The 16,441-nt window shown below is 46.3% G+C and overlaps 1 protein-coding gene across 6 annotated transcripts in view; it reads right to left on the reverse strand.

Annotated features, from left to right (window-relative positions):
• Positions 1-8,696: 8,696 nt before the first annotated feature.
• The window catches only part of LOC144611533 (sodium-dependent neutral amino acid transporter B(0)AT2-like), a 42,475-nt gene continuing 34,730 nt past the window's right edge, over positions 8,697-16,441 (reverse strand). For all 6 annotated transcript variants that reach the window (XM_078430677.1, XM_078430674.1, XM_078430676.1 and 3 more), the window contains 2 exons: positions 12,599-12,761; positions 8,697-9,490 (listed from right to left, as the gene is read on the reverse strand). In XM_078430677.1, the coding sequence (XP_078286803.1) occupies positions 9,110-9,490; positions 12,599-12,761 (544 nt within the window). In that variant the 3' untranslated portion in view covers positions 8,697-9,109. The remainder of the gene's footprint in view (positions 9,491-12,598; positions 12,762-16,441) is intronic.

Here is a 16,441-nt window from a genome sequence, read left to right on the forward strand (position 1 = left end):
TGTTCACAGCCAAAACATCATCTGTCTACAGATAGACACAGTAACTCAGCAGGTCAGGCAGCAACTCTGGAGAAAAGGAGTGTGATGATGGTTCGGCTCAAGACCTATCAGAACTTTTCCCCAAAATCCATAAACAGAACTGCCCCAGCAAACTCACTGTTTCCGCTTTAATGATTTCCACGCACCTTGACTCCATCCCTGGTCCAATCTCTACCACACTGTGTCCAAGACACGTCACCACGCCCTTTGTCTCTTTAATGACATCTGTTTTCCAGGCCCCCACTCCCTCAACTTTACTATGGACGGGGTCTGAAGAAGGGTCTCGACCCGAACCATCACCTATTCCTTTTCTCCAGGGATGCTGTCTGACAGGCTGTTACTCCAGCATTCTGTGTCTATCTTCCGTGTAAACCAGCATCTGCAGTTCCTTCTGCCCAGGACAGGATGGCCCTGCAGAGAGTAGTGCGTTCGGCAGAATGCACCATGGGAACTACACTCGCCCCCCTGCAGGACCTATACATCAGGAGGTGCAGATCCAGAGCAAGCAAGATTATGAGGGACCCCTGCCACCCCAGCAACGGACTGTTCCAGATGCTACGGTCAGGCAAACGCCTCCGCTGTCACGCTGTGAAAACGGAGAGGATGAGACGGAGTTTCTTCCCACAGGCCATCAGGACTGTTAACTTTTATAACTCCAGGGACTAAAATTTTGTCTTCTCTATATTAACTTTATTTATATGCTGTAACTGTAATTCTTTTTTGTGCACAATCCGCAGGCATTGCCACTTTCATTTCACTGCACATCGTGTATGTGTATGTGACAAATAAACTTGACTTGACTTACAGGTTTAAATGAATGTTGCCTTGAATTCATGTTCTGAGCTATACTGGGAATGGTGAATGGTCAATATTGAATTTTCCAATTTTAGATAACCTTTCACAAAAGATATAATAGGAACCCGAGGGGTAACATCTTTACACAAAGGGTGGTGGGTGTACGGATTCAGCAGCCGGAGGAGGAATACAAAATGCTGGAGTAACTCAGCGGATCAGGCAGCATCTCTGGAGAAAAGGAATAGGTGACCTTTCGGGTCGAGACCCTTCTTGACAGAGGAGGTAGTTGAGGCAGGTACCATCGTAACGTTTAAGAAACATTTAGGCAGGTACATGGATAGGATAGATTTAGAGGGATATGGGCCAAACGCAGGCAGACATGTTGGTTGGCATGGACGTTGGACCACAGGGTCTGTATCGAGGCTGTATGACTCTATGATTCTCACAAACCCTGCCCCCTTCCACTCCCCTTTGTCCCACCTATTTTTCTCCCCGATCCAGTCCTCCCACCCACCCCCCCCTGCTACTTTCCTCCCTCTGGCTTTACAATCCACAACTCTGAACCTGTCTCACACCTTCCTTTCTTATCTCCAGCCTTTGTTCCAACTTTTCCGACCTTCCAAGGTTCCTTTTCAATTGTCCAGGGTTCCCTTTCCCATGCTTCCTTTAAACTTACCTGATTCACTGGGAAATTTATTATAATGTCACTTAACATGCAAGAAAAGTAAGTTTAAAAAGATGGTGTTCCCCTTTATCAACGGCAAACTGCTGGAGGAACTCAGTGGATCAGGCAGAATCTTGGAGCCAAATTGGACAATGGTTTGGGTCAGAGATAGACACAAAGTGCTGGAGTAACTCAGCGGGTCTGGCACTTTGGTATAAACCAGCATCTGCAGTTCTTTTGTTTGTAATGTTTTGGGTCAGGACTAAAAGGTCCCGATCTGAAATGTTATCTCTCCATTTCCTGGACACTACCTGACCCGCTGAGTTCCACCAGCACTTTGTTTTTACTCAAGATTCCAGCATCTGCAGTTCCATGTGTCCTCTAGTACCTTTTGGGTTTAAAAAAAAAATTAACATCTGACAGTCTGAAATATCTGCTAAAATATCTGACACTAATGTTTGGCACCACTAGATAATCTGAAATTCTTAAATCTTGCTCGTAATTCTGTGACCACTTCACCTAACCGGCTGCACTGTGAGGGCAGTTACTCTGATAGCAGGGCGAGTTACACTTTAGACTTCAGAGATACAGCGCGGAATCAGGTCCTACGGCCCACCGAGTCCGCACCGACCAGCGATCATCCCGTACACTAGCACTATCCTACACGGTAGGGATAATTTTTTTAATTTTTTACCGAAGCCAATTAACCTACAAACCTGTATCTCTTTGGAGTGTGGGAGGAAATCGTAGAAAACCCACGTGGTCACGGGGAAAACGTACAAACTTCGTACAGACAAGCGCCCGTAGTCGGGATCGAACCAGGGAAGCAACTCTACCGCTGCGCCAAGGTGCAGCTCTACCGCTGCATCATTATGGCACCTTTGGCATAGTGCTCACAATACACTGCATCATTATGACACCTGCATCATTATGGCACCTTTGGCATAGTGCTCACAATACACTGGCACTGAATCCAGTTCTAGGTCACGACAAAAATAAAAAAGCACATTGGACTTAGCATGGCATCAGTACAAGGGTCGTAGTGTGCTGAAGTGCAGATGGCAATGCAGATTACAGTAATCCAACAAGTTCTGGGTGTGGTGACACAAGACACTGCAGATGCTGTCAAACTGGAAAGGGTACTAAGAAGATTTACGAGGATGTTTTCAGGACTCGAGGTTCTGAGCTACAGGGAGAGGTTGATAGTCAATAGTCAATTTTATTTGTCACATACACATAAATGCGCAGTGAATTGAAAGATTACCCACAGTCCAACAATAAGAGCAATAAAAATAAGCAATAACACACACAATCATAAACCAACACGGTAGCGCAGCGGTAGAGTTGCTGCTTTACAGCGAATGCAGCGCCGGAGACTCAGGTTCGATCCTGACTACGGGTGCTGCACTGTAAGGAGTTTGTACGTTCTCCCCGTGACCTGCGTGGGTTTTCTCCGAGATCTTCGGTTTCCTCCCACACTCCAAAGACGTACAGGTATGTAGGTTAATTGGCTGGGTAAATGTAAAAATTGTCCCTAGTGGGTGTAGGATAGTGTTAATGTACGGGGATCGCTGGGCGGCACGGACTTGGAGGGCCGAAAAGGCCTGTTTCCGGCTGTATATATATGATATGATATGAACACCAAACAAAAAAGAAACATCCATCACAGTTGAGTCTCCTCCAGTCACCTCCTCACTGTGATGGAAGGCTAGAATGTCTTTTCTCTTCTCCTGCCGTCCTGAGCTCAGGAGGATGAGGGGTGATCTTATGGAAGTGTATAAAATCATGAGGAATAGATAGGGTAGATGGACAGAGTCTCTTGCCCAGAGTGGGGGAGTCGAGGACCAGAGGACATAGGTTTATGGTGAAGGGGAAAAGATTTAATAGGAATCTGAGGAGTAACTTTTTCACACAAAGGGTGGTGGGTGTATGGAACAAGCTGCCAGAGGAGGTAGTTGAAGCTGGGACTATCCCAACGTTTAAGAAACAGTTTTGACAGGTACATGGAGAGGACAGGTTTGGAGGGATATGGACCAAACGCGGGCAGGTGGGACTAGTGTAGCTGAAGGGACATGTTGGCCGGTGTGGGCAAGTTAGGCTAAAGGGCCTGTTTCCACACTGTATCACTCCATGGCTCTGTGCTGGAAGCTTGTGCTGGAGTTACTCAGCAGGTCAGACAGCATCTGTGGAGGGAAATAGACAGATGCTGGTTTATACCAAAGATAGACACAAAGTGCTGAAGTAACTCAGCGGGTCAGGCAACCTCTCTTGGAGAAAAAAGATAGGTAATATTTCGGGTCTTAAGAAGGGTCCCCACCTGAAACGTCACCTATCCTTTTTCTCCAGAGATGTTGCCTGACCCGCTGAGTAACGCCAGCGCTTTGTGTCTATCTTGAGACTGATGATGTTTTGGGCGTGAACCTTTTTTCTGATCTGGGCGCAACATTTGATATAAATGAAATTGAGATGCACAGAATGTAAATACCTCTCTAGAGGTGCATGCAGGTAGATAGTTCCCTGAAAGTGGCATCACTGGCAGATAGGGTAGCGAAAAAATGCTTTTGGTACATTGGCCTTCTATACTGAGTATAGAAAATGGGATTCGTATTTTTTTAGTTTAGTTTAGTTTAGAGATAACAGCGCGGAAACAGGCCCTTCGGCCCACCGGGTTCACGCCGACCAGCGACCCTCCACACATTAACACAATTCTACTACTAGGGAATGCAATAGACAATTTTTACATTTATCAAGCCAATTAACCCACAAACCTGTACCTCTTTGGAGATGTTACGCTATAGTTGTGCAAAACGTTGTTGAGGCAGGAATTGGAGTATTGTGTTTAGTTTTGGTAACTCTGCTGCAGAGAGAATGTCTTTAAGCTGGAGAGAGTGCAGAGAGGATTTTGTGGATTTTGCCAGGACTTGAGTGAGAGGTTGGGCAGGGTAGGACTTTATTCTTATGATCTTCTTATGATGTATAAAATCATCTGGGGAAATAGATAGGGTGAATGCAATAGATAAGTGAATGAGTCTTTTACTCAGAGTGGGAGAATTGAGAACCAGAGGACTTAGGTTTAAAGTGGGGAAGGGGGGGGGGGGCAGATTTAATAGGAACCTGAAGGGTAACTTTTTCACACAAAGGTGGGTGTATGGAATGAGCTGCCACACAGAGAGCAGCCAAGGTCAGGATCAAACCCGGTTGCCCAGCGTTGTGGGGCAGCAGCTCTACCCACTGCTCCATTGAGATACCCACACATTCCGCGAGAGTGAATTTTATGCCATACGTCAAATTTTGGGATCATGATCTGTCGGCTCTGGCAGCTGGCATTAAGGACACCGATCGCTTGGACCGGACGCGGCCTACAGCGGTGGAGGACACCACGGCTACGCTTGGCCAGGCCGACCCTGCAACGCCGCCATGGCAACGGGCCTTCACGGTCAGGCCAAGAGCCTGCACTTACGACAACTGGGACTCGAAGATGGTGCCAAACTGGCGACTCTGTACACTGTCTCAGTGTACTGCAACTGTACACTTGTACTGTATCTGAGATGCTTATCTACGATGTATCTCAGTGCTTATGTACAGGCGCTCCTCAGCTTCTGATGGGGTTCCGTTCTGAGAAACCCATCGGAAACCGAAGGTATTGTAAGTGGAAATGCATTGTCTACACGTGGCCGGAAGCGAGCGGCGGCTCGCTACAGGTCGCTACCGCTTGCACCATCGCAAAGTCGAACTATCGCAAGTCGAAACATCGTAAGCCGAGAAGCATGTATAGTGATACTTGTACTGAAATGTATACAGAAAAGAATTTCACTGAACCTTTATTAGTGACAGATAAAAAGTACCAATTGTGTTAGGGCGAATTGATGTTACTCAAGCAGCTGTGACGTGGGAAGGGTTGCCTGTAACTAAAAAATCACAACTTAGCTGCTTGCACATGTAATGCTTTATTTTCCATGCACCTTTGTTCAAAAATAGTAAGAATTTTATTATTAACGGGGTCAAGTAACAGATAACACAAAGTAATGCAAGCCTGTCTTGTCAATAATTACTTTTGGTAGTTGGCAGCTCTTCACATTAACTGTGTAAAAAAAGCCAGACCCCCTGGTGATAAATTAGATTCTGTTTTCTGAAGCTTTGAAGAGAGAATTGGATTCACAATTAACAATAGCTAACTGGACTAGCATCTGTATACACACACGCACATACATGCACACCACATACACAAGCACACTGACAACTACAGCATACACCTACACAATATTCAGCAATACTTTAACTCCTTGAATGTGTAACACTATTTGTCACCAATAATAAAATTCAGCCCTTGGGGCCACTGTAGAATAAGTGCTTTCTGATCGAAGGAGCAACTCAGCGGGACAGGCAGCATCTCTGGAGAGAAGGAATGGGCGACGTTTCGTGTTGAGACTCTTCAGTCGGAAGAAGGGTCTCAACCCGAAACGTCACCCATTCCTTCTCTCCAGAGATGCTGCCGGTTCCGCTGAGTTGCTCCAGCATTTTGTGTCTACGATTTAAACCAGCATCCAGAACTGTGCCCTCACCACACGGCACGAAGCTGTACAGCCTGATGCCAATGGCACGATGCAGACATCAAGAACTGCACAGGCACGGGATACGAAAAGACGGACTGCACAAAGGCCGAGGATCATCTCGCACTTTGGACCACTCTGGAGATCTAGAATCAAGTTCAGATTGCACTGTGTAGCCTACACAGTACAGGTGTGGAGGAGTATCAGACCACAGTGAACGACAGAATCACACCCGCTGCAGAGTGTGTGGAAATCTAGCGCTCCTCAGAATAGAAAGATAGCAGCATTAACTGGTTGCACCATACACGATCTAGAACTCTGGACCAACTAAAACCCTGGAGTGAAACAGAGATCGAGAACCATGTACTAATCGCAACCAATGAAGACCCTAAACTGTGTGCTGACGTTACAGCAAAGAGATTTAGCACCGTTTCTGACGACTCAGCATATTGATCCAGAAGCACATGGTAACTTTGCACATTTCACCATACGCCGGCTATTTAGCAAGAGTCTAAAGCTGTGCTCTGACACACAGATCCAGCACCATTCACCAACTACACAGCATGAAGAGCAAGATTTCTGTGTTGCCAGCATAGTTCAAAGATCCAGAACCACAATGCAGAGGTCAAGAATCCGATGGCGAACGTAGAAGAGATCTCGGAGGTCATTATCAATGGGAAAGAGAGTTAGTGTCCAGGAAAAGCTGCATATTACAGGTCTGTGGTTCAACATTACAGGTGGGCAAGTTAATGGAATCGATATCTGCCTACGTCTCTGAAAATGGTGTCACAGGTGGGCTGAGAATGCTTTCGGTACATTGACCTTCATCAGTCAATGAAGGGCAGCGAGCGATGGGTGTTGAGTATAGAAGTCGGGATGTAACGTTACGGTTGTACAAGACATTGGTGAGGCCGCAGCGAGAGTATTGTGTTCAGTCTTGGCCGCCCTGCTAGAGGAAGGGTGTCGTGAGGCTGGGGAGAGTGGCGAGAAGATTCTCGACGATGTTGCCGGGACTTGCAGGCCTGAGCTCCAGGGAGAGGTTGGGCAGGCTAGGAGTTTATTCCTTGGGAGCGCAGGAAGCACATGGGCGATCTTATGGAGGTGTATAAGATCGTGAGGGGAACGGATAAGGTGAATACATAAGGTGAGTGCATGAATGATAAGGTGTCACAAAATGCTAGGGTGAACTCAGCAGGTCAGGCAGCATCTCGGGAGAGAAGGAATGGGTGACGTTTCGGGTCGAGACCCTTCTTCAGACTGAAGCAGGGTCTCGACCCGAAACGTCACCCATTCCTTCTCTCCCGAGATGCTGCCTGACCTGCTGAGTTACTCCATCATTTTGTGATACCGTCGATTTGTACCAGCATCTGCAGTTATTTTCCTACACTGAATGATAAGGTGAGTCGTTTACCCAGAGTAGAATCTAGAACCAGAGAGCATAGGTTTAAGGTTCAGAGGAGAAAGATTTAATAACAACCCGAGGGGCAAATATTTTCTACACAGAGGGTGGTGGGTATGTGGAGCAAGCTGCCACCAGAGGAGGTAGTTCAGACAGGTTCTGTAACAACATTTACACGACATTTGGACAGGTACATCGATTGGAAAGGTTTAGAGGGATATGGGCCAAATGCAGGCAGGTGGGATTAGCATAGATAGGACATCTTGGTCAGCATGGGCAAGTTGTGCCTGCTTCCATGCTGTAAGACTCTTATTAGAAAGTGAGAATTTAGAAAGTGACGGATCATTCTAGATCAGAGGAGATTGTCAAGGAAGGTCACTTAAGACAAACTTGCTTGCACCTTTTGAGGAGGAAACAAACAAGGGTGGATGCGGTCAACAGGTTTGATGCGGCCGATGTATATTTTCACATAACGATGGCCTGTGGCTCACAGTGAAGACCCTCGGGATTGGGTGGAAAGAGGCAAATTCAATCCAAAATTGGTTCAGATGCAGAAAGTGTGTGTGGGCCACTTATTGATCACTGTTACTGATCGGATATCAGTAGGGGTTCAATGGGGCTAATTACTTGGTCCCTTGCCATTTGTGACGCACATAATTTAGATTTAAATGCAAGAGCGTGATAAAGATTTTGTTTTAGTTTAGTTCTGTTAACAGATATAGCACGGAGACAGGCCCTTCGGCCCACCGAGTCTGCACCGAGATAGAATGTAGTGGGGGACAGGAAGACTAGTGGGAGATACATTCTATTACATTCTATCTTTGTCCCGCCCCTCCCCTGATATCAATCTGAAGAAGGGTCTTGGCCCGAAAGGTCACCTATTCCTTCTCTCCAGAGATGCTGCCTGACCCGCTGAGTTACTCCAGCATTTTGTGTCTACCTTCGATTTAAACCAGCATCTGCAGTTTAATCTAGAATGACATACATCGCAAGCTGCCAACAGCTCGCTGCTCACCTCTGACCAAGCCTGCCTTCTGTTCCTCTTCCATGGGTGACCCCAGAATCTCTTCTCATCCCTCGTTGTCTGCTCCTGTAACTAATTGCTGAACTAAATAGTGTTTCATTTGAGTTTCGCAATCCCTCGCCATGGGATCCATTAGCAGGCGTTCCACTGACTCATTATCCCCTCCCTTCTCCCCCAGGTCACCCTTGCCTGTACCCCATCTGCCCTCCCTCCCTCCCAGCCCCTTTAAACTAATAACAATAGACATTTTACAAGTTTTACTTCCCTTTGGGAACTCACTCTCGTTGTACCGAGGAGTATTATTTTTTCCTCCCTCTGCATAATCGGTGATGTTCCACATCCAACGTACAACTTAATTTCCAGTAGACCGCTGCAGGGGCGAAACGTGAAGTGAATTAGCCACCCGTTACACGGGGAGACGCTGCGTGGGATGGACAGGTGTGACGGGTAGAGAGAGAGAGAAGACCCTGCTGGCCAGGGCACTCAGCTACGGACCCAACCAGATCCGCCGTGAGACTCCCCCAACCCAGACCAACTCCCACGGCTGGTGGTGTTTCAAATTTTTGCATCATATATTTGTTTTTTTAATAAATAGGAAGGCCTTTAAAGTGTCGGAGACCGCGCAAACTCCACGGGAGTTACTTCAAATCCGCCTTGCAGTTTTTATCTTGTGACATGTCGTCCATTTCAAACACTTCTTCCTCCTCCTGCCCCTCCTCTTCCTCCTCCTCCTCGTCTGACAGCAGCTCCGTCCTCTCCAAGCCTCCCTCCTCCGTCTCAACTTTCAGGTACCCGTTCTGCCCCGCCGCCTCGTTGGCGTTGCCGCTGTGGGGGAAGGAGGCTTCGTCTCCAGCGTCGGCCCCGATGTAGGCGCACTCCAAGTAGGCCCGGCGACTGCTACGCCTGTCCAGCAGCACCTGCCTGACGTACATCAGCGGGATGGGCAGGGAGGCCACCACGATCAGGAGGATCATCATGGCCAGCGCCCAGCCTGGGTACTCCAGCAACTCTTCCTCCGCCTGACAACACACACAGTTGAAAAGGTGTTAGAAAGAAGCTATTGTACAGATATTCAAAACCTGAAATATAAGGATGGCACGATGGAGCAGCGGGTAGTGTAGCTGCCTCACAGCGCCGGAGACCGGGGTTTCGATCCTGACCACGGTTGCTGTCTGTAAGGCGTTTGTATTTTCTCCCCGTGACCGCGTGGGTTTCCCCCGAGATCTTCGGTTCCCTCCGACACTCCAAAGGCGCACAGGTTTGTAGGTTAATTGAATTGATACAAGTGTATAAGTGTAAATAGTCCCTATTGTGTGTAGGATAGTGTTGATGTGTGGGGATTGAACTGAACAGGAAGTGGGCCCGGGCGGCATCCATTGGTGGAGCGGGAGCACGTAGCTGCTGGCTGGGTGAGGTCACGTGGGGTGCGAGGCGGTGACGTCACCCTTTGTCCCTTATTTGGGAGTGAGGAAGTTGGCAACCCTACTAATACGGGACAAGGGCGGGTCCCGTACAGGACAAACTAATTTAGCCCAAAATACCGGATGTCCCGGCTAACACGGGACTGTTGGCCACCTGAGATAACATAGTGCCAAGTGGAATAACATAGAACTAGTGTGAACCGGTGATCACTGGTTTAAGATTTTTTTTAGATTTAGATTTAGATTTAGAGATACAGCGTGGAAACAGGCCCTTCGGCCCACCGGGTCCGCGCCGCCCAACGATCCCCGTACATTAACACTATCCTACACACTAGGGACAATTTTTACATATTACCCAGTCAATTAACCTACGTACCTGTACGTCTTTGGAGTGTGGGAGGAAACCGAAGATCTCGGGAAAAACCCACGCAGGTCACGGGGAGAACGTACAAACTTCGTACAGACGGCGCCCGTAGTCAGGATCGAACCTGAGTCTCCGGCGCTGCATTCGCTGTGAGGCAGCAACTCTACCGCTGCGCCACCGTGCCACAGTTGGTGCGAACCCGTGAGCTAAAGGGCCTGTTTCTGCGCTGTAAACTAAATAGGAAACTGTACCATGGAGCTTTTTTTCCCTGCATAATCGGGTGATCTTCCTCTTTCAAAATTCAACAAAACTCCAGAAGATTGCTGCAGAAATGAAATGTGAGTGAATTTGGCAACCGTTACATGGGAAGATCTGGTGTGATGGAACAATGTGCTCCGGTTTCCTCCCACGTCCCAAAGACGTGCGGGTTTGTCAGTTAATTGGCTTGAGTAAATTGCCCCCAGTGGGTAACAGAGAACTAGTGCAAAACAGGTGACCCATGGTGGGTGTGGACTCGGTGGGCCAAAGGGCCTGTTTCCACGCTGTATCTCTAAACTAACAACACATCGGCACAGGTGACAATACAATGAACTAAACTCAAACATCTGCGGTGCTGCCTTGAAGGGCCGAATGGCCTACTCCTGCACCTATTGTCTATCTCCCAGCTCCATCTCCACTAAGGCACGCCTGGATTAGAGCATTTCCAGGAAGAGTTCAATCACTATGAAAAGGGAACGGTGAAGGGAAGGGGCTCAAGATGACAATAAATGTTGACACTAATACATTGACTTAATGGTGTATTTTGGTGCTCTGCATTCCACGTGGTTCTGTATTTCCACCACACTTTCAGGCAGTAAATTAAACCCTTCTTTTCCATTGGCACCAGAAGCAACATGACAAAGTAAGGAAACAGTACTGTTTTAATATAATAATAATAATAATAATAATGCATTTTATTTATATAGCGCTTTTAATATACTCAAAGACGCTTTACAGAGATTTTGAGAACATAGGGAAATGAATAAATAGATAAATAAGTAAATAAATAAATGAACAGAGAAAGGAGACAGAAGGTGAGGTGACCTTCAGTGGTTGAAGGCAGTACTGAACAGGTGAGACTTCAGCGATGTTTTGAATGTGGTGAGTGTGGAGGAGTCTCTAATATATGTGCAGGAAGGACCTGCAGGTGCTGGATTAAACCGAAGATAGACACAAAAGGCTGGAGTAACTCAGCGGGGCAGGCATCATCTCTGGAGAGAAGGAATGGGTGACGTTTCAGGTTGAGACCCTTCTTCAGATGCCGTCAAACGCTCATCATATGTTAACCCACTCATTCCTGGGATCATTCTTGTAAAATGGTAGTAATGGCAGCATATCTCCAGATAATGGTAGTATAACTCCAGGAATTGGTAGTATATCTCCAGTTAATGGTAGTATAGCTCCAGGAATTGGTAGTATATCTCCAGTTAATGGTAGTATAGCTCCAGGAATTGGTAGTATATCTCCAGTTAATGGAAGTATATCTCCAGGTAATGGTAGTATATCCCATTCCTTCTCTCCAGAGATGCTGCCTGACCCGCTGAGTTACTCCAGCATTTTGTGTCTACCTTCGATTTAAACCAGCATCTGCATTTCTTTCCTACACAATGGTAGTATATCTCCAGATAATGGTAGTATATCAGATAATGGTAGTATATCTCAGATAATGTTAGTATATCAGATAATGGCAGTATATCAGATAATGGTAGTATATCAGATAATGGTAGTATATCTCTTTTTTTTGTGTCGGTTTGTGATTGTATGTGTAATTGCTTATTTTTATTGCTCTTATTGTTGGACTGTGGGTGACAAAATCTCGTCCAAAAGACTTGTTTTTTTGGATGACAATAAAGGTTATTCTGATTCTGATATCAGATGATGGTAGTATATCTCAGATAATGGTAGTATATCAGATAATGGTAGTATATCTCCAGGTAATGGTAGTATATCAGATAATGGTAGTATATCAGATAATGGTAGTATATCAGATAATGGTAGTATATCTCAGATAATGGTAGTATATCAGATAATGGTAGTATATCTCCAGGTAATGGTAGTATATCAGATAATGGTAGTATATCAGATAATGGTAGTATATCAGATAATGGTAGTTTATCTCCAGGTAATGGTAGTATATCAGATAATGGTAGTATATCTCCAGGTAATGGTAGTATATCAGATAATGGTAGTATATCTCAGATAATGGTAGTATATCTCCAGATAATGGTATATCAGATAATGGTAGTATATCAGATAATGGTGGTATATCTCCAGATAATTCAGCAAGCAGTGAGTGACCTTACCTTGGCCTGATTCCACGCTCGATACGTTGGGTGTTTCATACACATGCGGATCAGACTGGCGAGGAGCAGTGCCACCATGATAATGGGGCAGACAAATTTCCACAAGTACTTGTAGAGAAAGAACGGCCGGCGCCCAATCATTTCCTGGATGTCATCGATGAACCTACAGTGAGAGGAGCTTCAGTTACAACCCATCCACCACCTCCCCATGAAGGCACCATCTCCCCATGGAGGCACCATCTCCCCATGGTCCCCTCCCATCCCCATTACCGGCACACAGGCCAGAAGCAGCCCACTAAGAGCGCCTGGTTGCTGGAAAACACCGGCATTCTGGAATAAAACCGAGGCAGCCACACGCACATGAACCACGGCCAGCTCCAATGAAGGGATATTGGACCAACTAACCTGATCCTACAGACCTGCCCTGTGTAAAGCCAGGAGCTCAAAGGAGGGAGTGAGGAAGAGGGGAGGGAGGAAGAGGGGAGGGAGGAAGAGAGGAGGAAGAGGGGAGGGAGGAAGAGGGGAGGGAGGAAGAGGGAGCAGGCATTTGAGTGAAGTAAAAAAAAGGAAAAGAGCCGAGCACTTGCGTGAGGCGTACAACGGGGGTAAAAAAATGTACACACAAAATTACCCGTTTCCAGCCTCTTTTAGTGCATTTCAAAGTAAAAACTGACATTACAAAATAATGTGAATATGTCGTTGTATACTAATTACATTTTGAAGTAAATTCGCACATTAATTGATAATCAGCCCAAAAAGGTGGTAATTGGCTTTTCTGCTGTGTTTTATATTTTAACTCTGTCTTAATTAATTTAGTTATATAATCTTGCACTTAAATGTAATATTTACTCATTACAGTTCCACCACTGATTTTCCGGCACTCTTGGTTCCAGAGCTTTGCTGGTTTATCCAGCCGGCCAAGGAAGTCGCTCGGCGATGGGGATAGATGTGCCGGCTCCAGCTGGGCTGGAGTTCCAGAGGCCCGGCCGCAGGTTGCAAATTCAACCCACCGATCGGCCGTGGAAGTCCCGTGGAAGACCCCAGGAAAGAGAGTTTGTAGAGTGCCTTCGAGATGGATTCTTAGAACAGCTTGTACTGGAGCCTACCAGGGAGAAGGCAATTCTGGATTTAGTGTTGTGTAATGATCCTGATCTGATAAGGGGACTAGAGGTAAAAGAGCCATTAGGAGGCAGTGATCACAACATGATAAGTTTTACTCTGCAAATGGAAAAGCAGAAGGGAAAATCGGAAGTGTCAGTATTACAGTATAGCAAAGGGGATTACAGAGGCATGAGGCAGGAGCTGGCCAAAATTGACTGGAAGGAGGCCCTAGCAGGGAAGACGGTAGAACAGCAATGGCAGGTATTCCTGGGAATAATGCAGAGGTTGCAGGATCAATTTATCCCAAAGAGGTGGAAAGACTCTAAGGGGAGTAAGAGACACCTGTGGCTGACGAGGGAAGTCAAGGACAGCATAAAAATTAAGGAGAGGAAGTATAACATAGCAAACAGGAGTGGGAAGACAGAGGATTGGGACTCTTTAAAAGAGCAACAAAAGTTAACTAAAAAGGCAATACGGGGAGAAAAGATGAGGTACGAGGGTAAACTAGCCAATAATATAAAGGAGGATAGCAAAAGTTTTTTTAGGTACGTGAAGAGGAAAAAAATAGTCAAGGCAAATGTGGGTCCCTTGAAGACAGAAGCAGGGGAATTTATTATGGGGAACAAAGAAATGGCAGACGAGTTAAACCGTTACTTTGGATCTGTCTTCACTGAGGAAGATACACACAATCTCCCAAATGTTCTAGGGGCCGGAGAGCCTAGGGTGATGGAGAAACTGAAGGAAATCCACATTAGGCAGGAAATGGTTTTGGGTAGACTGATGGGACTGAAGGCTGATAAATCCCCAGGGCCTGATGGTCTGCATCCCAGGGTACTTAAGGAGGTGGCTCTCGAAATAGTGGAAGCATTGGAGATCATTTTTCAATGTTCTATAGATTCAGGATCAGTTCCTGTGGATTGGAGGATAGCAAATGTTATCCCACTTTTTAAGAAAGGAGGGAGAGAGAAAACGGGTAATTATAGACCAGTTAGTCTGACATCAGTGGTGGGGAAGATGCTGGAGTCAATTATAAAAGACGAAATTGCTGAGCATTTGGATAGCAGTAACAGGATCATTCCGAGTCAGCATGGATTTATGAAGGGGAAATCATGCTTGACAAATCTACTGGAATTTTTTGAGGATGTAACTAGGAAAATTGACAGGGGAGAGTCAGTGGATGTGGTGTACCTCGACTTTCAGAAAGCCTTCGACAAGGTCCCACATAGGAGATTAGTGGGCAAAATTAGAGCACATGGTATTGGGGGTAGGGTACTGACATGGATAGAAAATTGGTTGACAGACAGAAAGCAAAGAGTGGGGATAAATGGGTCCCTTTCGGAATGGCAGGCAGTGACCAGTGGGGTACCGCAAGGTTCGGTGCTGCGACCCCAGCTATTTACGATATACATTAATGACTTAGATGAAGGGATTAAAAGTACCATTAGCAAATTTGCAGATGATACTAAGCTGGGGGGTAGTGTGAATTGTGAGGAAGATGCAATAAGGCTGCAGGGTGACTTGGACAGGTTGTGTGAGTGGGCGGATACATGGCAGATGCAGTTTAATGTAGATAAGTGTGAGGTTATTCACTTTGGAAGTAAGAATAGAAAGGCAGATTATTATCTGAATGGTGTCAAGTTAGGAAGAGGGGATGTTCAACGAGATCTGGGTGTCCTAGTGCATCAGTCACTGAAAGGAAGCATGCAGGTACAGCAGGCAGTGAAGAAAGCCAATGGAATGTTGGCCTTCAAAACAAGAGGAGTTGAGTATAGGAGCAAAGAGATCCTTCTACAGTTGTACCGGGGCCTGGTGAGACCGCACCTGGAGTACTGTGTGCAGTTTTGGTCTCCAAATTTGAGGAAGGATATTCTTGCTATTGAGGGCATGCAGCGTAGGTTCACTAGGTTAATTCCCGGAATGGCGGGACTGTCGTATGTTGAAAGGCTGGAGCAATTAGGCTTGTATACACTGGAATTTAGAAGGATGAGGGGGGATCTTATTGAAACATATAAGATAATTAGGGGATTGGACACATTAGAGGCAGGAAACATGTTCCCAATGTTGGGGGAGTCCAGAACAAGGGGCCACAGTTTAAGAATAAGGGGTAGGCCATTTAGAACGGAGATGAGGAAGAACTTTTTCAGTTAGAGAGTGGTGAAGGTGTGGAATTCTCTGCTTCAGAAGGCAGTGGAGGCCTGTTCGTTGGATGCTTTCAAGAGAGAGAGCTGGATAGAGCTCTTAAGGATAGCGGAGTGAGGGGGTATGGGGAGAAGGCAGGAACGGGGTACTGATTGAGAGTGATCAGCCATGATCGCATTGAATGGCGGTGCTGGCTCGAAGGGCTGAATGGCCTACTCCTGCACCTATTGTCTATTGTCTATTGTCTATTGAGGTCGAGATTGGCTGCCTTGCCCAGCCTAGGTGCCACATTTTCGGGGAGACTTCCACAGCGCGGGGTGGGATTTTTCGCGGAACCCCTAGCGACCTCTAGCGGAACGCTAGTGTTCATTACAAGTCTATACATCGTTTATTTATTTTTCTTTCTTTTTTTTTCGATCCGATTTCTCCGTTTATTTGGCAAAGTGAAAAACGCGGAAATCTTGAAAAAGGAGCGGGAAATGGATTTTAAAAACGTGGAAATCCGCGGAAACTTCACTTGCCTGAGGAGGAAGAGGGGAGGAAGCTCCTGATCTCAAAGCCGATTATCCCGACAACTCCACATTCACTATTCACATTCCACCC

The sequence above is a fragment of the Rhinoraja longicauda genome, chromosome 40 (genome assembly GCF_053455715.1).
Source record: "Rhinoraja longicauda isolate Sanriku21f chromosome 40, sRhiLon1.1, whole genome shotgun sequence".
NCBI classification, from domain to species: Eukaryota; Metazoa; Chordata; class Chondrichthyes; order Rajiformes; family Arhynchobatidae; genus Rhinoraja; species Rhinoraja longicauda.